General features: G+C 42.0%; 1 protein-coding gene across 12 annotated transcripts in view; it reads right to left on the bottom strand.

The window, feature by feature from the left end:
- The window catches only part of BRSK2 (BR serine/threonine kinase 2), a 303,532-nt gene that overhangs the window by 95,719 nt on the left and 183,028 nt on the right, over positions 1-24,785 (bottom strand). For all 12 annotated transcript variants that reach the window (XM_053946173.1, XM_053946174.1, XM_053946176.1 and 9 more), the window contains exon 3: positions 11,185-11,270. In XM_053946173.1, the coding sequence (XP_053802148.1) occupies positions 11,185-11,270 (86 nt within the window). The remainder of the gene's footprint in view (positions 1-11,184; positions 11,271-24,785) is intronic.

Here is a 24,785-nt window from a genome sequence, read left to right as displayed (position 1 = left end):
ACTGTATGCGCATGATCCCTCAACCCTTTTACTACCAGAATTAATCCAACTCCTCAAATTTGAGTGGACAATGAAGAATAATTAATCCAGGATACTGTCTTTTCTGTACCTCAAGCAGCATAATCTCCAAGGAAATTTTTGAATTTGAAATGAAAAGTGGGGAAGATTAATATAAATTCGGGGTCTTAATTAGTCCTGTTTTCAATGTTTCCAAAAAGCTAGGACAATAGAAGGACTAAAAGCAGTTGTAAGGAAAGTAAAGCTTGCTCAATGATAACGGCATTAGCCTTGAATTTGCAAAAGTGGGACCTGAGCTCCTGGTCCTGTGTAACTTCCATGTGTCAGCTCCCAGCTACTGGAAGGAGAAAGCACTTCCCAGCTTTACAGAAAGACAGACATTGGTATTGTCTTGCCAGCTAAATAAGTACTAAAAGGACACAAAAAATGGACAAAACCATAAAATTATAAACTTGAGGGAATTAAAATTGTACTTTTGCATTTTTTGATCAAAATCAAAACAGTTACAAGAAACATAGTAATATTGACTTTTTAAAATTAAAATCAGTTAAAAAAGAGAAAAATCTTAACTTGAAAATCCCATTTGGAATATGTGGGTTATCCTCTTTCCAAAGAGATGGGTAGTTGCCCAACTGTCTGCTGGGTACACCCTGGTAATTTGGAGATCACTGTTTATAGACATGACAATGTCTATAAATGATATGACTTGAGCAAGTCATTCAAAAACAGAAGAAAGCTGATATGCAGCAGCCATGGGCACTGGGGTGTTCACACTGTCAAGTCCCAATCCTTAGTTCCTAAGCATTGGCTAACAGTCTGGTAAGGTTTGCTGTAGAATTCATTCTCCCTCTCATATTAGAGACAGATCTGGCTAACTATCCAATATGGCAGACCCAATTCTGGCATGGAATCAATCCTAAAATTCTTCTTGACAGCTTGCTGCCTCACTGTGCCCAGAAGAAGCTGGATACAGCAGTGCATCTTGCCCCCAAAATTCAAATTGCTAGCTGCTTTCTTTTTCTGGGAGGTATCTTACAAAAATGATTGCAGTTACAGATACAGAACACCCTCCACACTGGCTTCAAGCAAACAGTTTTTAAAAAATACAGACCCAGCATTTCTGTCACCCACAGCAGGAACTGTGAAGCAATTTATTTTCATCAACTTCATCTTATTAAAAACACTCAACAAAAATGCACTGACACGTTGTATGAAAAATAAAACAAATTGAAAGACAGGGAACATTTACAAGGTTATTCATTTTTTGCTTGCCACCTAGAAGCACTGGATATAATAATGAAAATGAACAGGGGAGAGCATTTGAAAAAGATTTGTGCCTATGACAAGTCAAGGGACATGGAGAAGCACAAGAGACGATGTATTCTGATCTGACAAAGCCCCCAATGTGACATGAGTGAGAAGGATGACAAACACATTCCTCCGTGGTTAAGTGCAAGAAAGAAATGCTGCAGGGATCATTCCACAAACACTACATGGCTAAGCTGCAGCTAGGATTTGTGAGCTCAGGTTGTTATCTGCCAGCTCTTTTCCCTCTAGTACCTTGTGGGGTTTTTTTAGGACAGCCCCCAGCTAGGAGATTTTCTGTTAAACAAGGGCATAATTCAGCACCTGCCCCTATCTCTGTACAAGCCCCCATTCTGCTGGCACATGACATGGCACAGTAGTAGTACACTTGTTCTTTCCAAACAGGCCAGCAAGAGGGGTTTAAACATTTCCAAGTGTTGCACTGGTTCTAAGCACCACTGGGCAGCTACACAAACCCCACTAAGTGCTGCATATCTCCATCTACCCATCTGTGTGTGAGAGAGTGTGCCTATAACTCCACAGAAGAAGAGAATAAACACTCTGAAAAGCCAAACAGAAAAAGCAAAGGAAAGAAAGAACATCATTCCCTGCGTTGGAAAATAAGGCATACAGACACTACATCTTTCCTGAATCCATGGCACAGAAAAGAATCCAAATCTTCTGTGTTCACATCAGCATCTAAAATCCTTTACTTTGGCAAAGTGCTACAGGATTGGAAGTATGCTAATGCCAGCTCTTGGAGGATCTGGAAGAAGGTAAATAACACGTAGCCTGTAGGGGAGAAAAACACTAAGAAGCATTTTCATGAGTCTCGCTTCCCTTTTATCTTTCCCAGATATGACAGGGTTTCACTTCATTATAGTACTACTTTTCCAATTTATTCTAAGCAAGCAAGCAAGTTCTGAAAATCCCAGAACAGTAACCAGAACTTCCCTCCTACTACATTTAGAGATGAAAAGGAACTTACTGGGTGAATGAAGTTTTGGGGGTTTTTAATCCTGTCTATGTAAGATTGACAACATCAGTCTATCTTCTCATGGTAAAAACGTAAGAAAACCTGTTCTGCAATAGCCATTGCAAGGAGGTTCAGGGAAAGGAGAGACCCAGTCTCTGGCAGGCAGTGTGCATACTACATGCTGTTATGATACAGACAGGAGTTATGTTAGAACAAAAGACTCTGTAAGAGCACCTAGTTCTCACATGTTGGATGCTCTGGACACACCCCAACTCTTCCAATCCTTACATTTCACATGAGAGAAGCATGTTTTGAGAAGCATTAACCTCCTGTTCTTTACTGATAGAGAACTGTGAAGCCAAGTGACTTGTCCAGGGTTACAGTATCAAGCAGTATCAGAGCTGGGATTAGCACCTGTGGTCCCTTGTGCCTTCTACTCCATGCTGTCCCCACCACCAATTTCCCCTTTGCTTGCTAGGAGACTGAAAAAGCCAGAAAACAGCAGGGTTCTGCAACTCAATATGAAGGCAAGTGTATGTTAAAAATAAAGTCTCAATTACTTTTTCCTCACTGGATACATTCTCTAGGTGATTGCAAATATTCTCACAGACTGCAGCTCACTTTCGTACAAACCAAGGTCCACATATTGCATTATTTTCTCATGTCCCTGCTACAAGTCAAGACATGAAACTAAAAAGCTCTAGTTGAGTTTCAGTGCTTGAAGGAGACAAGATTTTGCTCTCTAAAAGCAAAGATAAATACAAGAATAATTGCGTTGATTGGAGAGGAGCAGAGAGATTGCATCCAGCAGCATTCTATCTATTCCCTTTGCCATTTTTCCATTGCATCCCATCACCACCACCTTCTCAATAAAGACTTCTGAGTTCCTAACCTCAAATGACCCATTACATATCATCAGAGATGCAAGCTTAGAATAATCCTAGGCTTTTTTCTTTCTTTCTTTTTGGTTCATTTTATTTATTCTTTCAGGAACCAAAATAGTACATAATCAGTTTTCATCAGCTCCTATTTGAAGGCTGGTTTTTGCTGTGGTGCTAGACAGCAGCTTGGACTTCCCATTCCCAACAGTTGCTTTGTGTGTGGGATTGTAAACTGGTATTGTCCCATTATTGTCCAGTGCCAGCACAGCAAGGGCTTCTCCATAATTAGATTACTGTTGCACTAAACTCCTATCACTTAAAACAGCAAAAAAAGCGCACACTTTTCATTATTATTTCTCCTTTCCATCTGGTGGAATATGCCACAATTTCTTAAGAGGTGCCTTTGCCCATGCCCTAGGGAGCTTTGAGGAATAACTCAGAGAGCCCTCACTGAGGCAAGGCAGCTACATGCTAGCTCCAAATCAGGATTGTTACTAAAGAAACAGACTGGCTCTGAGCAATGCCAGGAAAAATGCTGTTAAAGAAAGACTAAGTGGCACAGAGAACACTAGGACCATGCACTAGCAGATACTTTTGGCAAAATAACAACAAAAAAAATCCAAATGCAAACAAACACATCAGTAAAGAACAAAAAGCTGTCTTTTAGCCAGTAGCAAAAATGGTGTGAAATGCTAAAATTCTTGCCAGATGGGATTGCCTGCAGCAGCCTGTTAGTGGGTATCTAGCTCTTGCTTTCTCAGGACAATTTACAAGATACTAACAACTGCACCAATTATGTATTTATTATTATAAAAGTGTTAAATGGAGTGATCTCTAGATGAAAGCTCATGCTGAAACACAAAGTATTTCAGGTATTATAAATGCAAAAAATTAGGATTACCAAGAAACATTCTCTAATGCTCTAGGATGAAAATCAATTCACACCTTTTGTTTTAGTCAGGCAATAGAAGGTTTGTCCATCAGTGCTTGCAATTAGCTGTCAGTTAGGGAAGCAGTTAATAATTTATTTCTATTAAGTGATATGACATTTACACATATAAAGCACAACTTTGCTTAACCTAAACAACCAGATTTTCAAGTTGCTTTTCTGTGTAAGCCTAAATGTACCACTGGGTACAATCACACGTCACTGAGCAATGTCCTAGAGCTCTTACTATGCTAGAATTTGACTAGATGTCCATGTGGCACTTGTTAGTTTTTAAGATGCATGGCTTCAGCCATGCACTTGAGCAAGATGCAAAACCCAGCTGCAGTTATATAGAAAGAGATATACTCAGAGACATAAAACATCAGGTGGGAATCTCCATCATAAAGATAGATAAGTCTTTAGTTTTCTTCTGTCCTGATGTTTACCGTGCCAACAGCCGTAAAACTCTCTTTAAGTTTTGCCACAGAATGAAGCACAGATTGAAATGGCTGCACCACAAATGGTAGGGTTGGCACTGCCACAACCTTGAACCATGGGCCATCTCACAGTAATTCTGGCAGATGATTCACAAGAAACTGGCTACTCCTTTTGACCAATTAATTTGAGAGCTAGAAAGCTCACTACATTTCAAAGGGATCTGTCTTAGAGAACAACAGACTGACAAAGAAAAACCTCTAGAAGAAAAAAGAACTGGTGATTCTTCTTCCAGGCTACCACCTTACTTGCAAAATGTCCTTCCATACATATATATCGTTGAACATATATGTGGCAGGGAAGAGGTTAAAAGTTGCCCAGGCTGACATGGTCTGTAGTTCTTTGACAGCTTTTTCTCTGCACTGTTTTCTATTGATTAAATAATCTCTATCAGATATGAAGCCCCTTGTTATTGGCACAGTCTATAAATTATTCAGAAGTTATATAAATTCTTATGGTGGGCATGAATTTTTAAACCCTTATTTGGCACTGGGCCAGGAGCTCTGTATTTTTTTCTTCCCCCCTTGCCTGTGAGAAAATGTGCATGTGTTAGATTTTTGTTTTCTAAAAGACAATTTTAACTCGAGTTTTCATGTTTGAATGGATATTGTATTGATTGCTGGTTACATTTGGGCATTAACAGGTTGGGGCTTTTGGGGAAAAGAATTAGTAAGAGATTATGCTGTTGTGCTCTGTACCTTTGATTTATTTGTGATGAAAGGTGTTTTTAGCAGTGCCCTCATGGTGTGTAGTCATGGATGCCAAGGCACTGCAGCAGCCATCCTATATGGGCACATGATATGGAATGGATTTAGCCAGAGGGATCCTCAACACAGGATGGGCAGAGCTGAGGCAGCACCCATCAGGTCACTGCTGCAATTCTGTTACTGACTCTGTACTTGGGGGCTTTCTTCTTCAGAGCTAAGTGGCCTTTGCTGTAACAACCAGGGCCCAGACACACACACAACACTGCCTACCAAAGTCTAAAAGAGAAGTCAGGCACGAGAATGTACTGTGGCTCTGAAGCAACACCTCACAGAATTGCTCATGCCAGAGAATTGCTCCCCTATGGGCCTGCTTTTCCCCAAGCCCAGCATCATGGCCTGGATGGTATCCAAGCACATGTCAGGGAGTGAGCAGAGGATACAGTCAGGCTTTTGGGCACAGCTTATTAAGATTTTGTTGCACAAGGTGTAGCATGAATTCCCACCAGGAGCTCTGCAGCCCCTGCTTTGTGCCAGGCTGGTGTCCCTCTAGCGAGCGGTGAAACCTGTGCCTCTTCCCTGGCTCCTGGCAGCTCCTGGTCTCCAGGCCCACCCTGAATCCAAACCTCATGTGCACTGGCTCCAGTCCTACCACTGACTGGCCTTCTTCTGGCTGGCTACACATGCTTGTCATTCCAGACAGTCCTAAAACAAGTCAACAGCAGAAGAAAAGGGGGTCAGAGTAGCTGGTTACAAATATTTTCCTTAGCTCTAATCAAGGCTCAGGTAGAATGCTATTCTGCCTTTCAATCCTGTTTTATTTTCTTTCCCCGTATCACAGCACCTGACATCCCACAGCCTCACTACCAAGGTGCATATGTACCACAAAATTAATTTTCACTGCTGAGCCTTTGGAGCAACTCTGACTTTCTGAATTCTCCCTCTGCCTTTAGACGGGTTTCCCTGCAGATGGATTGAATGCCAAAGTCTTGACCTACCACTAATAAGAACACTCAGAACCTTTTTTTTTGCCTCTTTTCTGCATCCTCTGGCATCTCACAGTTCGTTTTCAACAAAATAAACAGAATTACAGGAAAACCCAGCAGGAGAGGACAGGCAGCACAAAGGCCTCTGCAGACATCACCAGAACGGTAAGTCCTTGACTCCTGCTGCCACCTGGTTTTGTATGAGCCAGAAACGTGAGTTGTGCAGAGCTAGGAGGACATTTTAATTTTCTTATCTGCCTCATTGTGATGCACCTTCATCTCTGAAATCAGGAGGTGATGTGTTGTGTACATTGAAATGAGATTTGGGCACTTGCCCAGTGATAGCATTGTACTGATGAAAGATGAAAAAGACACTTATATTTGAAAAAGGTGCTGAGGAATGCATGGCACACTTCAGAGAATAATTCTCTGGTGTCCACTCCTCTCAAAACAGATCCTGTTCAAAACAGATTTGATCAGCTTAAAACAGATTTGATCAAAACAGATTTGATCAGCTTAAAATGCTGATCAAATTGGATGACATAGACATGTAAAATAAATGCTGCCACAAAATTTGAAATCTTATATCTTCTTTATGTTGAAGATTTGAAAATCATTCAACATAAATCCACACATATCTGTATGCATCTTGACATAGAAATTTACAGATATCTATACACAGACATCAATGGAAAGGGAATCAAGAAATACCAGTATTACAATCTGAAAGAAAAGGGTGTGAGTGGTCATATGCAATTTTTTTTTTTATTTTATTTCCCCTCCCCACCAAGCCCCTGACAGCTGAAATTAAATAGTTAATCAAATGAGATCAAAACAAATAATGCCACCCCTGTTGAGAGTTCTGCAACAGAACTATATCAGTTGGCTTAATCCCCTCTGGAGAGGGAAGTTCCATCTCCTGTGGACTGTCTAATGGCCCTTAGCTTGCCATGCTAACAGCTCCTCCAACAGGGGACAAGTGCTTTTCTGTGATCCAAAGAAAAGCTGAATGTACAGCATAAAACACAGTACATAAAACTCTGTGTAGGGTCAGCTCAGGAAAGACCTTTTATATACAGGGCACAGAGAAAAGAGGATCATCCCCCAGGTTCACACAGCTCATCTGCAATGCAGAAATCACCAAAGGAGTGTGTCCCTCCAGTGTGTATTACAGAACACACCAAAATTTTGTTATTATCTGTTACTGCCTTACTCCTTCTCTTAGTACATGTCCCACCGTGGAAGTGTTCAACATCAGCTTGGGTGAGGCTCTGAGCAACCCAGTCTAATCAAAGGTTCCCTGCCCATGGCAAGGGAGGGGTGGAACTGGATGATGTTTAAGGTCCCTTCCAACCCAATGCATTCCGTGATGATTCTATGATTTGTCTTTCTCTAAAATTCCTGACTGTTTTCACTTCCTTAGTCAAACTGACTGGTGCACACACAAGTTTTGGTAGCCCACTGATCATTCCCCATACCAGGCCACTTTGATTCATTTTGATCTTTAAGAAAGGGAGGATGAACCCCCCATCCTGGCTGTTTTGTCTACTGACATTATCTGATGGGAGAGATGGAGGCATTGATTGTCTGTAGCTATTTCTAAATTATCTGTTACTGTGGACTCCCAATCTTGCTTGAAGGCCATCAGTGTGATTATACAAGTATGAAATAATTCAACTGACAGTAATATTGCTCGTTTAGCCAACACAATATATATCTGAGGCTGTATGTCACTTACAGAGAACCACAGTGCCCTCTGTTTCCCCCCCCCTCACCTCATGTGTAGTCCAGAGTCTTACTAAATAAGACAACTCAAAATGATGGATAAAGAGATTAAATAATAGATTTCATAGCTATCTCCACCTATCTATCCATAGCTATCTTGGCAAAAAGAACCTACCAAAATAAACAGAAAAAGACTGCTTGGCTAACACGCATATGCTAACAGATTCTTCTTATTTTTTAAAAATCATTCTTGCTGTTAAATAAACTGTGGGAAAAGGATTTGATTCATGGTTGCATTAGGAATCTACTCAACCAAAGCCCCTTGTCACAAATTAAATCATAAACTAAAAGTCAAACATGATTTGTGAAATTAACAGTTATCAAGGAAATGCTCCCCAGTGCTGCATTGTGATTAGTCTCTGGCTTCTGAAATATCACCCATAATTCATGAGCTTCTCTGAAACCATGCCACTACTGCTAGAGCTGGGGTGGCATGCATGATGGAAAGGTGCTGCCACAACCAAAGAGCAATCCCTTTCCTGATGCTGGTGAGAACCAGAGGTCACTGTGTCTTATTATTTGGGAAGGTACATGCAAACACAGTTCTCAGCCACTACACACTTGCAACACCTCACCCCTCCACAGGCACTCTCTTCCACCTCTCAGATTTATCAAAGGCCACAGTTGTTTCTAATTTTGAACACGGAGGCTTGGCAGAAGCTCTGCATTGTGCCCTTTCTTTAAAATAGCGACTAATAAAAAAAAAAAAACTTAATTAACAGTCATTTGTTCTTTCAGTGTCAGTATCTTTCAGCAGAGGGATTTGGTGCCTTTGCAGGGGGATGCAGACAGCTTAATCTTACAGGCAGAGGAGCTACAGCACAAAGCAGACTTAGTGATTGTTAAAGGCTAAATGGTCATTGGCAAAGCATGCTTTGGAGCCCAGCATTTTTTAGAAGCCAGGATATCCAGACATAGCTTAAAGATATGGGATGCTTTACTTTTCAAGGTGATTTTCATAATGAAGATGCTTTCCTGCCAATAAATGCAGTATTTTTTTTTTTTTAATAATAGTGTAACACCATTCCCACTGCTCTGAGCACCAGATACTTTCCACAAGGAGGAAAATAGCCCCCAAGTCTTCTGGAGTAAAGAAGGAAAGCTCAGCTTCTGGCCTCACAGGCATTCAGAACAAGAAGAAAGCTTCAGCACCTCTACAGCCCATCCCCTCATGGCCTTTCTTCTGCGTGTATTCATACACTGTCACCACTGCCACCATCAGCTGTTTGCTCTGTTTGTGCAAGAGTGTGTACTTGTGTGAGTGCACCTAGGGTTACACAACACAGAAACCAACATCACAAAGAAGAACATTCCCTCTCTTTTAATCAAAAAAGGGGTCTCATCTCCCCCCCCCCTTCACCTGAATACAGAGAAAATGTCCTCTGCCTCTCTTTTCAGGATTAAAGGAGAACATACTCCCTGTAAAGCCTGATTTCCCTTTGCTGCCTGTCTGCAGACAGAGCAGATTTGGGTCTCTGTCCTCATCTGCAGCAAACAGGGCTTCATGAAGCCATGACCATTTATGCCACTGAGGACAGAGCATTCAGCTCTGAAAACATCTGAGCCAGCCTCCACCCAGCGCCTGCACAAGCTCTTTCTGGCAACTGCATTCCACCACGGATGGCAGGCTCTGCCCCAAAGGAGGAGGGGAAGCCAAAGGAAATTACTGCCTGCTCTACTAAGCTAACCCTTAGGCAGAGAGGCCTCACTTCTCAGAACAGGAATTCATTTCTCCAGCAACAAGACTGGATGAATAGTCCATGAGGGACTGTTACCTCTATTCCACTTTCTTTGGATAAACAGTCATTCCCCTCTTGTGTTGAGACACTAAAGAGAGGTCACCAGTGGATGGTGACTTTTAAAAACTGTTTAATCTTTTTTTAACCACTCTCTGCTACCTGTAATAACCTGTTAAAAAGCTGGAAATAGCAGAGTTCCCTACAGGGTCACCCTTTTCTATTTGGAGAACATTGATTTTTGTCCTGTTGTGTCATGATTAATGTGGCCTGTTTGTCTGACAACAGATACAACGTATTTAGTGCCCTAAATCAAGCTAAAGTGATTGTCCGTGGTCAACGTCTCTATCTGGCACTGGAAATAATATGGAGAAAAAAAAAATCTTAAAAAAAAGCTTTGCTACATAACTGTCACTGCAGAACCATCATGGGATTACAGTGGCCTTTAAAACCAAAATCTGTTGCTGATGGAGAAAATTTAAAACACTTTTCATAAGAGTTGAGCGTTTCAATGAAAACTGTTAGACAAAGGAGGTTATCCAAATTATCTACTCTAAGTCTGTTACAGCTTTGATTCAAAATGGTTCCAGATCTTACAGGTACAAGCTTTTATTCTCTCTTGCTATTTCAGAGAAAACATTGGTTTGTACTCTTTCTTCTATTTTAAGTAGGAAAAGAAACAGCATATAATTCTTATAAGTAAAGGCTCACTCCAGGAAAGATATTGAGGTGCTGGAGAATGTCCAGGGAAGGACAATGAAGGGTCTAGGACACAAGTCCTGTGAGGAGTGGCTGATGGAGTCCATATGTTTGGTCTGGAGAAAAGCAAGCTCGGGGGGAGCTTGCTTTTTACCACTCTCCACAACTTGCTGAATGGAGGCTGTAGCCAGGTGGGGGTCAGTCTCTTGTCCCAATTAAAAAGTGACAGGATGAGAGGAAATGCCCTTCAATCACACTAGGGAAGGTTTGGATTGGATATTAGGAACAATTTCTTCACTGAAAGGGTGGTCAGGCATTGAAACAGGCTGTCCAGGAAGTAGTAGAATCATCATTCCTGGAAGTGTTAAAAAAACACGTGGATGTGGCACTTGGGAGCATGATTTAGTGGTGGATATGGCAGCAGTAGGTTAATGGTTGGACAATGATAAATTTTCCTTAATGAATCCATGAAAGTACAGGAAAGAACATGAGAAAAGCCAGGGAAATAATGAGTGTTCATTCCTTATCCAAATACCAAATATCACACAGACACCAGCAGAGGGTGAAAGCACAACTGTTCCATTCTTTCAGAAATGTTACCAAGTTCCAAAACCCTGATCTCCCTCCCTCCTTCCATTTCCCTTTCTCTGGCAAAAGCCATTAATACCTACAAATATTTCTTATTTTCGTAAACATCATGCAGCTTTAAAACATGGGGATGTTCTATCAACTTCAGGATGGCTATTTCCCGCTCCACCTGGAAGAAACAAAAAGAAACAGAGAAGATTAGAAGCTTGGTTTAGAATACATTAGGTATTGTCACGCATTTTCTTCCCATTTATCAATTTTCCACTCCTCCTCATATGCAGAGGATACGGAAAATTGTAACAATGTATCACTCACATAATTTAAGAAAAATTCAATTTATTCAGACTCAGCACTCCCTGCCCTGCAGAACTGAAAACCAGCAAAATTTCAAGGTTGAAAGTAAAGTCCCAAATCTACCACAGAAAATTAGCTGTGGGAGTTACATGAACATTCAAGGCTGCTCCTGCCTCACAATCCAAAGCCAATGACGTATTCTCAAAGTACAGAAACACTAAGATGTCATGGAGGGCTCTCCTGACCTCCCACAGCCACAGGTGTGGCTGCTCTACAAACTGCATACTCAATGTTAGAAAATCCCCATCCTGAAGAACTTGCCATGCATGTAGGGGAGAAGATATACAGCAGTGTGATTTTATAGCTCCAGAACTGAGGTGCAGAAAGGGAAAGAAATATAAAAAGTGACATAAGAAGTACAAGGCAGAACAAGAAATTAAACCAGATTACTGGAGACGCAGTGTTCAGAGCCTTAAGTGCAAGACTGTGCTTTCCCTCAATTCCCAGTCCGCCCAAGTGTGGCTACTTCCAAGAGCATGTTTTCAGTGCTGAGTTAACAAGTTGTGACTAAGTCCCAGTAATTAGTGCAAGCCCTGTTCTCATGCAAAATTCGTATCATGACCACTAAGGGTATTCATTAGAGATGGAGTCAGTGCAATTCCTCAGCTGTTAGCAAAATCACTTAGCTGCTTGAAACCACACTGTAACTGATCTGATTTGACCTAGGCTAAGTTGAAGGGAGTTAATGTAGCACTGCAGAGACTCTGGGTATGTGAAATAAACTCTGCAACAAGATGCAGTGAAAGCATTGCACAGTTGGGCATGCCAAATTTCAAGGAATCCACAAAAGCAGGAAAAAGACCTAAAGAAGCAAACAAGGACAACTGGGTAGAATTTTTTCCAGTCCTTTAAATAACTGATTGTCCCAGAGCTGCTATACTGACAAACAAACCATGAACAAACTACAAAAGCATCCCTTAATGTCTCCCCTGCAGGGAGCAGATGAGTAATTAGGAACTTGCCCCAGTACACCTTTAGTTCTTGATGTCCTTTAACTTCCTGAGAGAACATCCTCGACTAAGCCTGAACATAGACAACTTTACCTGAATGCCAGTAAGATACTCTGCAGGAAATTAGAAAGTGGTAGTTTGCAGCACCATGCAGAGGAGGATTTCCCACCATGTTGGTTATCACCCCAGATCTCTCTTCCTCTACAGCACCACATAAAAACAGCAAAAGCAACTTTTGCACTGCATCATCCTTAGCCTTCCTCACATACCAGGATGGAAGAAAGTATATTTGTGCCAATCTCAGTCTTTCAAAGACACTTATTCCTCTCTGCAGAGTCAAAAGTCATCTGAGAGATTCCACTTCCACACTTGGGATCTCTGAAAATAGCTCCTTCAGAGAAGTGGGGAATGCAGTTAAACATGTATGTATGCAGTTCAGCACTGCCAGAACTGCTAGGATACAGTGCTTGATGGTGACAGGTCTGTGGGTGTTAACTTACTCATGACCAGCACTCTGATGAAAGCTACTTATACAAACAGGAAACAAAAGCTGGGTAGGTTTCAACTGTTCAGCTATTTCACCATAGACCCAGGGGGTAGCTAGTTTATTCAATTTTTTGCCTCCTCTTCAAAAAGACCTGTTACTCTTCTCTCTTACAAGATATGCACTAATATTTGCAGAGGGCTTGTTCAACCCTATAATTGATAAAAGTTGGATTTGCTTCAAAAAGGAGGAAAAACAAAACAGAAGAAGCACCCACTCTCACAACACTCTCCCAGTAGTACCATCAGCATTACCATCAGCATTCACCATCAGCAACATGTACGTCAGCTGCTCAGAAACTGCAACTCCAACAAAGTTACTTTTGGATGGGGTAGTACAGGTATTTCATGGGGAATGTGACCAGTGCACTAGCTATGACAAGGATAACCCCAGTATTCCTATGAAAAATAAAACTCCCTGCAGACGGGCTGTGTAACTGCATTGGCGTTTCACTTCAGAGAAACCTCTCGGTTGGTTCAGTGCCAATGTAAGTTCAGATCAAGTAAGTGATGGATGGCAGCATACAGTCAGAGTCCAGCTTGGTTACTGTCCTAAAGCATGAGAAGAGGCAGTGACTTATCGCTACCACTTGGAAGAGGGAATTCAGCTACAGCATTGTGTGGGCTAGGTTTGGTAACAGACAATCAGAATAGAAAAGCAGTATCTACTTATGACATACAGATTTACTCTAGGAACCAAGTGAAAATAATTAACCCAAGTTGTTTTTCTTTCACCATAAGTGTGTGAGTGTAAAAGGTTCTATGCATATTTTTAAATTCCTGGGAACTAAATCCTAAAAGGAAATACAGTTTGGGGTCTCAATTTCAAGCCAGGTATGTAGAGAGCATCTGTTTTGATGTGCCTGGCAGTATTTGACTGCAGTGTGCTCAGCACAGTGGTGTGCTGTCTATGCCAGTCAGCTTTCCAGTCTGCTACCTCTTCTATCTGTAAACCAAGGACAAAACTGATCTACTTATCTCAAGTAAGACGTTCAAGTAATGCCCTTGGGCATTTATGAAGGAAAAACGTCATTACTGTACTTCTCGTAGTCAAGGACTTTGCCCTATGTAGAGGCACAAGATACTAATGGTTGTATTATTTTAGGATCTAGAGATTCCCAGTTCTCTAAACAGCAGTGTGATAAAGCTCATCCTCAAAGAATCTTACAGCAGTGTCCTGCCTCTTTGTCCTTTTAAAGCAAAACAAGAGTTCAGAGAAATATGCAACAGACCACCTTCTCAGAATTATTGCTGCAGTCAGTACTGATGGGTGACTCCCCTGGATCCTGGTAATTTTTTATATGCCTACAAAGAATCCATTAATTGATACGGGTTGGACACAGACTGTAGATCTCAATAGCAATATCACTGATGCACAGCTCAGGAGGACGTAGGAGCCATCATGTTGCTAGGAAAGGAGAGGTATCTGAACTCATTAGCAAAATAAGAGAGGCCTGAAATAGCATGCCGCTTTGCCCTCTTTCCCCAGAGCTTTGCCAGCCCCTGGCATGCCTTCTTTTTGCACAGCCCTGTGTTTGCAAGCCATGGAATGCTGTCCAGCTCCGAGCTGGCAAGGACAGGGGAGAGGAGAAACCCTGCAGGGGTGTTTACTTTAATGCACATGCAATTATCAGAAAGCAGGGCAAGCTCAGAATAGCCTGTCTAGGGAGGCTCAGAGCCTATGATAAACAGGAAACATGGACAAACATTTGCCTAATGGTTAAAAGAGAAAGGAATAAAGCAAACCTTTTCTGTTACATGAATGCTGGGTCACATCACAGGATCCCAACCAAAGCCAGGGTTGCCTCATGCCGTGGTGGGCTACTGACTGTGCCTTGAAACTGGGAGAAACAGCTGTGAAAGGCTGTGCAGGGCAAAAGGAGACACACTGGTAACATGTAGCTGTGCAGGTGCCATGAAGGTGCCAATTAGAGGTTCTAAAAATCTGTGCAGGAGGTTGATTTGACAGGATGCTACAGTGATTCATCTAATGACAAAGTGCAACATGGGAGCAATGTGACCCATAGAGGAATCATACAATACTTTGCATCCCTCTCCTCCATCTCTACTTCACTGTCATTCTCCCCCAGACGAAATCACATGTCTCTGGTTTAAGCCCATCTTGTAGCAAATTGGCACTGGCAGCAAATGCTCTGCTGTCTTGCCTTTTGAGTCAGGCACACACAGTGTTAATTCACTAAGAAGGCAAGGAAGGCAGGTCAAGGGAGCCTGATAGTTTGTCTCAGTGAAGAAGGAAATTTTCCTTTTCTCTTGCATTCATTAGCTCAGTAGCTATTGGGTCACTCACGACCCATCTGCTCCTTGAAAAATGAGGCTCACAGCTGTCTCATGTTACCAGGCTGTATTTTATCTATCAAACCTGTGCAAGCACTACGCAACAGCTATTGGTAGCAGTTTTTCAAAGCATGCCTACATGCAAAAAGCTGGGGGACAGCAGATGACATATCTCCTTGGAAGCTTTGAAGCTCACCAGCAGCACACCAGAAAGCCCTCTCTTTCTCCATTAACATCCATAGCTCCCATATGGCTTGAGAAGGAATTCCAGAGCTGCAGAAATGGGGAAGGGCAGCAAAGCCCTGCAGGATGCAAACATGTTATGCTGTTTTCCCTGCTCACAGAGCAAAATGGTGCAGGGAGGGAAGGCGTGGTAGGTTTTCTTGTGAAAATCAAGCTCTCTCTAATGTTGACCCTACTTTGAGGTAACTAATGAAATAGTTTTCAGAACTCATGGCTGTCCCTCAGTTACGAGAAACTCATCCAGGACATGATCTTTTCTGAATTCAGAATTCTCTACACTCAGAATGAACTTCAAAGGATGCAGAGATTTGGCTGCTTGTCCAACTTCTCAGGCTAGAACTCAGGTTGGAAGCCTTGTACCAGAGCACCTACTTTCTCTAATGTCTGGCCTGCTGTGCAGTAATTTGCATTTCCATGATGAGGGCACAGAAAGCAGAGTAAATCACTCTGGTATTTCACTGAGTTCACCAAAGGCATCTTATAGGAAAAAATTAATATTAGGTTCTCTGAAAAGTCTGTGTTCCTGCCATAGCAGAATTTCACAGCAAAATACCTGGGGTTTTATTAATTTGGTACTTATGCTTTTATGTTATGTGGGACTGAAAGTTAAAAATGGTGGAAAATGCCTAGCTTTGGTGAAGACTGTCTAGGTCACCTGTTCACTCTTGCCCATAATTACAGAAATAGGCTACTTCTGAAATTGGGAGAGAACAGCATGAAAGCATAAATGGCTTTATACAGCAAGTAACTGCAGGCCCATTATGCCCTATAGAGTCACCACTGCTGTGATGGGACATCATTCCTCCAAACAGATAAGCCATTACCAGATCTAAGCAATACCAAAACATCTAATGCATTATATCAGTTGCATCCACAATTTCTATGGGAGCTTAAATAGAGTTGAAGTGGAAAAATATCAGGGTTTAAGTGATTAAACATTAAAGTATCTTCTTCTACAGCTCTGAATTCGGCTGATTTTTTTTTGGTAAAATGACCTTTCATTACCTTTATCCAAAACTTATTCAGTAGTTTATTATTAATGCAAATGGAGGACCATGAAAGTTGTGCATCTGTGGGGAGTATTTCTTGCTGCTGTTGTAGCCATTAACCTCACATTTCTGAATATACTGAGCCAGATTCAAAATGTATTGAAGTCAACAAAAGACATCAATCGACTTAAGTGGGATTTGAATCAGACCTTCTAATGATCATTAAGTGGTATCTGGAAGAAATCTTCTATTACACAATTTTGACTAATTAAATGTTTTAACATGAATTCAGGTTTTCTGTTAAGTACTAGTAATTACAAGAAGATGTTACAAAAAGTGGATAAATGAGGGGGAAAACTAGACTTAGATCTCCATAGAATCAGACAGCTAGACAATGCTCTACAAAATACTTACAACAAACAGACAAAATTACTGGAAAGCTAAGCAATTCCTCATTTTACTGAAGGCTCTATTATGGGCTTATTCCACCACAATTTTTGTTTGCATATGTGTTTCTCAAAGCTATTTTCCCATAAATGAAAATGAAAATAGGTATGTGTGAGAAGCAAGTGGTATGCATATTTGATTTTAAAATTTGCATATGCAGACTTCTATACCATGAAGCTTTAGGAGGGAAATTTACTTTCCACAAACTAGTATTATACCAAAATGTCAGTTTCTGCTTGTCCCTTCAAACCGCAACTCTTAAAGCACCACTAAATTTCAAAATTTAGCATAAAGTCTGAGAGTATGAAGTTGCCTGGATGGATACTGTGTTAATTTTCTTGGAATTCCTTTCTGCTGTTGCCAATGCACATCCACAATAGGATTCATGGCCTGGCCTGACACACAGATTCCAAGGTCTTGAAGGGACAGATCCTACAGGTTATCCAGCCATGGAAAATCCTACCCAGGAACATCATGGTTTAACTCTGTAGTTAACACCTGCTGTGTTCCTCAGGGCTATGCCATCAGCTCCCAAGTAAACATGGCACTTTGACTTATCTGCAGCGTATGCTGCTTTAAGAAGCATCAGGGCTTCATGCAAGAGACACTGATGGGAGCTGACAAGGAGTGGATTTATTCATTCAGCACTTGAGATTATCTGCTGCTCAGTGGTACACAGCTAATGAGTGAGTGACTGACACACAAGTCTCTGCCAGCAGTCAGCAGAATAGGTCCCTTTCACTGGAAGGCAAATAGCCTCCCTGTGCCTCCTGCCACCTTCAGTGAGTGCCACATCCTGGCTGCTATCGCCGAGGAGCGCAGGACACAGGTCATAAATCTGCAGCCACTCTACAAGAGAAATAACCTAATCTTTGACTTGCCTTTCTTTTTCCCTCCTTATCCTGTTTTTTTATGTTAATGTACACTGTGCTTTCTATAACTCGTGTGCACCCAGCCTGGCATTTATGAGAAACCTGCCAGCCCCACGCAGCAGCCACAGCCAAGTCTGTGTGAACACTGGCAACCGCTGCTCCAAAGCAGCACACAGTCCCTGTCCTGTGTGCAGCCCTCCTTGCCATGCCACATCTACAGTGCTCACCCCAAATGCAGAGCTGTAACTCTACTCCCCTCAGCAAAGCACAGAATCAAAGAATAACCTGAGTTGGAAGGGGCCCCCAAGGGTCCTTAAGTCCAACTCCAGGCCCTACACAGGACACCCCAAGAGTCGCACCATGTCCCTGAGAGTACTGCCCAAATGCTTCTTGAACTCTGTCAGGCTTGGTGCTGTGACCACTTCCCTGGGCAGCCTGTATACAAATATAAGCTGAGCTCATTTCAAGGGGTGTATATGGCCCCGTGTAGGAAAGCAGTGCAATTCACAAGTAATTTTTCCCCAGCAGAAGTTACTTCTTCTGAAGAGAGAAGGTGCAGCCCTGAACACTTAATGCCTTGTGGGCTGCTATGCTAAGCTACAGAAAAACAGTCACTCCCCACAGAGAAAAAAGCTGTAAAATTAAGGGGTATGGAGAGTTCAGCTTCAAATAATACAGGTGCAGAACTTCTTGTTGAAGACATCACAGATTTAATATGGGCAATACCAAACATAACTCTGGAATGCTGGAGCCAAAGAGTGTGTGGAGAATGTAGAAGATGCTGAATCCCATTAATGAAATATGGGCAAGCACAAAGGCGTCAGTATAGCACAGCACAGCAAAATGTTCTGCCAAAAATATAGTGTGGAGCTTCTGAGAGCATTGGTTTGAGGATATGATAAGGCAGAGGGGTTCCCAAGAGCACCTAGGAATGGGACTGAGACAGTGAAGTGATGCTGACTGTACCATGGACTGGATCCTTGAGGGAGTCCACCATCAACAGGAAGAGAAATTTAAAAGCACGGTTTTGGAAAAGCTTCAAAGGATGACTTTTCTACCATTTCCTATACGTCTCAATTAACCTCTTTTTCTCCATTAGTCACACTGGTCTTGTTTAGCTTTTTGGCATTGTCTTACACAAATGTCCTTTACATTTTCTGTAATACTTTTCCAGAAGCAATCAATGGGATTGCTGCTATTCCCTTCTCTACATCTTTCCTTAATGGCCATCTCTGGTTCCCTAAGAAGAAATAATGCTCCAGGAGAGGGCAGAACAGCTGGAGCTCTGCAGAGATTGGAGGCAGAATGCCAGACTCCGTCCCTGCCTTGCCCTTCTCCACAGCAAGCTAAACAACATAATTGATTTCAAAGAGTGGAAAACAGATAATAAGATTTTTGTTATTATTTTGTTATTCTGCTATATTCTCCTGTCATTCACTTTTGGTTGCCCCTTAACTCTTTAGACAGATATTTCTATTTATTTGTCTATTAGGATCTCATTTCAGCTGAATTAATAAACTTAGTGAGATACTAACAGCTGATGTCTGGAAGGGATCCTCCAGCCCAGTAGTCCCTCACAGCTGGCAGTCACAGAAGCAGAGTCTGAACCAACCCACAGCTCACCCCTTTGTTTCCAAAATATGGTGTTGAAACACAACTGCATCTCCCAGAGGGACACTATCCCAGACAAACAGCAGCATGGACCTCATCCAGGAACTGTGAAACGGCCAAGGGCAACACATATTCACAGAGTTCATGTTCGCACTTTGCTTTGCAATCAACAGCTGACTTCCTGCCAAAGTGTGGAGCCAGTGGCTGGCTACTCAGGGAGGCCAAGCAACCCTCTAGCCCAATTCTGCTGCCCCAGCAGAAGAATGCCAATGGTTTCTACCACCCTGCAGCATAAATAGCAGCTCCCACCTCACATGCACCAGCTCTGCATTGGTACTTCTAGGTTCATTCCATCTTAGGGACACCCAAGAACTGACTGATCCCAAGAAATACTTCTTCTTATCTGTGATAAAAAAATCAGTCTGCTTTGTCCAGAATTCTGCCCCCAGTGTGACTCTCTGGTGACATGACCATATCTGGTGTATCTCTGTAATGGCACGAACCAGTGCTTCAGTTCTAGCCATCCCTGCTCATGGGATGATCTGGATGTGGGATTTTAACTTTTTCTTGGAGACCCACCTCAACCACGAGCATATTTTTTCATATCTTGCAAAGCTGGGCTGAACAGCATGGGAAATCAGCAGTAAACTCTTAATATCTTTATCTCTTGGCTACCTGTTTGGATGTAGCCAATAGCACATGAGCTCAAAGCCTGTTCTCTCAGCTCTGGTGACTCACACAACAAAATTAGTGGCCTCAGTCTCCGCTCCAGGTCAGGAGTAAACTACTGGGGGACAGTTAAATGGCTTGTCATAATTCTTTCCCCTCCCTCACCTACTGCACCTCAGTTTAGTGAAAAGGCACAAGCTTTCACAATGATGCTAACCCTGACACAACAGCTTTGTCTGTGGTGCCTGTCACCTCTTCCATCACATCAGGGATACAGCAAAGACAGCAGCACTGTCTGGGAGCTTTCCATTGGGCTTTAATCTTGAAAAGAATGACTAATAAGACAGGAATTGAAGTACAAAGCAAGAGACAGAAAGAGAGAAGAGAAAAGGAAATAAAATGGCCTATTTTGCCTCAGTCTTGAGGCTGCCTGTGCTCACTCCCTGCCTCTCCTCAGGTTCAGCCTGCAACAGAAGACATTATAGCAAGACTTGTACTCCCCTCAGTGAAGACAACATCTTCCTGTTTTGTACAAGCAACAGAAGCTGCAGAAAATTAGTCCATTTCTGCCATCAGCAACCAGGATCTCTCACAGCTGGGAGTTAAGAGATCAAAGACAGCAACAAAGGAACATTTTGTTTCTCAGTTAATTTATCTCTGCTCTTCTCATATCCTTCTCATCACACACCAGTCCCTTATTGCTGGAGGTGCTGATGACATCTTGCAGACTATCAACATCAGGATCAAGAAGCCTCTTGGTAAGCAACGTTTACAAACAACATTGTAAAGATAGTTTCTTGAGCATCTCAAAACAAGTGATGGGGATAAGCTGTCTTTCCTTTTCCTCATTGTCTGAACCTACTTAGGAAATGAGGACTTAAGACACCTCTGGCCATATCCAGCATATGCTCTGGTGCTGAATACAATAATTTGTCACATCTTCATTATGTTTTCCAATACATTATTCAGTCAGGTCAGACTTTCAGAAGTACTTGGCATTGACCTATCTCCTTATCTCAAAGTTTGTGGGACTCTTACTACTAATTGAGAACAGAGCCAACCAGTAATGATTGGCAAATTCCATCTTTAAGTTCTAGGTCTCTAGAGATGGGTCTCGTAATATGAGGCCTGCCTTTCTATTAATGAGTGTGTGCCTCAGACATTACTTCTCAGATCCTGCAGTATTTCAGAGCCATTCTAAGTTGTAATGGTGAATTCTTCAGCTTCAGCACATTAAGCCATAGCCAAACATATTCCCTACCCTAAAACAGGTCTGCTTTTCCACATAGTGACAATCACTTCTGCAATATGGTTTTGAATAACCCATGTCACTCCAAAACAAGCTATATTGGTGTGACAAGTGTTGTACTGCAGTGCAGATGCACCCACCAGCACAGCATTGTTGCATAGAGATCAGGGAGAGCAATGAAATTAAGGCATTTCAAATTTGAGAAGGTGGCGTTTTTATTATTTCTGAAGAAGTTGTGGTTGTGCATCTTCAAAATAGTCAACCTAGGTGCCATTATTTGAATCTCTTCCCATTCCTTTGTATCTGTCCTATGTATCACATCTAACACAGAATTCACAGCTATTTGGCTTTTGAGGAAGAGCAAAGATAGGATGCAACACTTCGGTAAGTCAGGTGACAACACATTGCTAAAGGAAGTGCTAATGACTCAAAAATTACTTCGGTAAAGCAATAGAAAAGTTCCAACGTTTAGCAAATTAACTTTATTCTCTGAGGACAGTGGACTTGGATGGACATGCTTATTCCAGTCATTCCTGAAAGCGGCAGAGAATGCATTCTAGAAAAAAAGATGAGAATTTGAAAACTGGGGCTCACTTAAATCATACCACCTTAGGCCTGTACACCTTGGGATGCCTTGGCACATATACAGGCATCCTGCTTTCACAATCTAATTCAAACTCCCTTGCACTTGCCAAATACTTTAAAATATATGTATGTGCAGATCGTGAAGTGCTCACAAACATTTTGCTGAGAAGATGGCAGGCTAAATTTGAAACCAGCAATATTTGAAATGGACAGCTCAGCCAGATGTAACCCCCTCCCACCCCAACCTTTCAGTGTTTTCTTCAAGAGATCACATTCATTAGTCAGCAAAGGATGCTGTTCATGTCATCCTCTCTCTGCAGAAAGGAAAACCAATTACCTCTCTTTATTGGGGACATAAATAGCTCCCTTCTTTCCAATGGAGAAAGCCTTTTCCCCAAGCTTATACTGCCTCCCACACAAACACAGGACAGACAAAAAAGCAACCAAAATCTTGCTGAGGCGGATGCCATGCTGAGGAAGCCCAGCAGTAACCTCAGATATGAGGAAACAGTGCCTGTGCTGTGAGGTTCACGTGTTGAATCCTGGCTTATGCAAATGTATTTGTGAGGAAATTAGCACAGAAGTGCTCTCCTTGCACCATACAGAACCCAAAGTACCAGCAGTTGGTAAGGAATTGTGGTGATTTTAGGAGGCCATCCCTCTTCCCTGCAGAGATCTGCATAACCGTTAAACAGAGTTTTTCCCTTCCTTGGTAACAGTCTTACTCCATGCCAAGTGAGGATAACTTGAGGGTTATCCACAGTTTTGTCCTGTCCTGTATTATTCTGCTACCCACATGTTCCTGTATTTAGAGTAGGGCAATGTTACACATCTAAACCAGGAGCCTCTTCTTTATTTTAGAGTGCATTCCTTATAGTACCACAGAAGCCACATAGAAACAACCACATTCTGTGAAATCCTAGAGACTGAGAACCCTTTTTTTTTACTATTCCTCCTCTGGTTTTGCATTTTTATTCTTGCTAATTTTTCCAAATCATTTCCACATTGTTAACTACTTTTTTTCCTAAGGCAAGAGTGATTTTCCTGGCTATTTTCCACACATTTTCCATGTTCCCTTCAGGATGGCTGGGGACTTGGAACTTGTAGAAAATGTTTTACTTCCATTTCAAGAAAGTGTTTGAAGTGAATGCTTAGTCTATGCCATGACTGTATAGCAATAAAAGCAATAAAAGACAGAGAAGTGATGAAAGAAAGTGAGAAAAAAAATCACCTTGCAAGTTCTAGCAAATCTATTGGAGAGTAACATATTTAGTTGGAAATGGTGGCCAATGTGAGTGTTTTTGGTGGCCAACCAGGAAATGGGGATAGTCTTTACTTCTGACCCATTAAACATGCATTTTGCAAAGCTACTTTTTTGATGAGATTCCTTTGGACATGTCTTCATTTACTGTCATTCCTCTTCCTTCTATGAGAACAGTGACCTGTTTGAGAAATCTGAGATGTCTCCACAGGGTATAATTCAGCACTCTCCAGGCTTGCCAAGATCCCTGGAACTCTCATGTGTCTCTCTAATCCCTTATCTTGCTCATGACCTGCAAAAGATCAGTCATATAAAGCCCACAGGAGAGGAGGCTGCTACCTACCTACTGAAGGCCTGAGTTTGTCAGTTCTACCATCAAACAAATGAGCAAAGCTTCATTTACAGAAAATATACAGAAAGCTCTGATACACTCTTATTAAGGAAATATGAAGCAGTTCTTTATATCTGAAATAAGCAAAAGATGAAAAAATATTTTTTTCCCTTTTTTAAGCCCTTCCTTAAAAGTATTCTGAATATTTTCAAATAAGGCAATGTTCACTGGAGAGAGAAAGAAAATGTGTAGTACATAGCTGTGTCCTCTCTTTGATCTTAACTGTAATGGCCCTTCCTCATTCTTCAGGACTCCAAAGGGAAGCCAGCACTTCCAATCAGCTCTTTAATGGGATCACTCTGATGGTGGTCTCCTTTGGACCTGAGGATCTACCTGAAACACCCAGTTTTCAGCAAGTTTCCTTTCTATGAGAAGGGTCTGATGTTTCAAGAGAACCCAGGACCTCAGAGGTGACACAGGACTGCAAGAATCTGCAGAGGGTTTACATGAATGAATGAATTTGAATTTTGAATGTAGGCCAGAAGCAGCCCGCCCAGCCTAATGTTTTCTCCCTTGTACTGTTTATTCAACCAAAAGGATTTTCAGATGACCTGAGGGGATTGCCTTCATGGGTGAGTGTGCATTTTACCAGAAGTCCTATTTGGCAGAATGGCTTTTATTGTAAGCAATTTGGTTCTCTTGCTCCTGCCATGTGCTGCTTTTCTTGGCCTTCTGACAGTCTCCAAATCCTGTGTGAACTTCTCTTTCCCCAGCACATGCACAAACTACATAGTTGAACAATCACTTTACACCTCAAGCACTGCCAAGCAGTTCCTTGTGCAGCTTAGGAGGGCATGTACTGCTGCTCTGTTACAGAAAACCAGGGTGCCCTTCCTTTTGGTTGAAATGCCACCTGCATTTTACAGGAGTGATCCTGAACCAGCAAAATAAATCCAGCAAGCGGTTAAAATAGGAATTGCATTTTATTTTTAACTGAGGTTGGAGAATTTCCTGCTTTCCTTTTTCCTTTCCCCTTATGACACCTCTTTAAATAGAGCTGCTTTCCCCAGCTCCAAACCCACCTAATGCCAAGTGGTCAAGCTATGTTTCTTGAGTCCTTTGTTCACCTAAACAGTATGGGGGTGTGAGATAAGTCCTTGTCGAAGCCACCAGCAATTAAAACATCAGCACCACGAGGAGCAGCTGCCTTCCATGCAGTCAGCTCTGTGAGCCAACCCCAGTCCTCTCTCTGCTGTACCAGAGCAGCCCACCTCTCCCTGGGGGA

This window comes from Vidua chalybeata, chromosome 6 (genome assembly GCF_026979565.1).
Source record: "Vidua chalybeata isolate OUT-0048 chromosome 6, bVidCha1 merged haplotype, whole genome shotgun sequence".
NCBI classification, from domain to species: domain Eukaryota; kingdom Metazoa; phylum Chordata; class Aves; order Passeriformes; family Viduidae; genus Vidua; species Vidua chalybeata.
The sequence above is the reverse complement of the archived record's forward strand: the minus strand, read 5'-3'. Positions and strand labels throughout refer to the sequence as shown.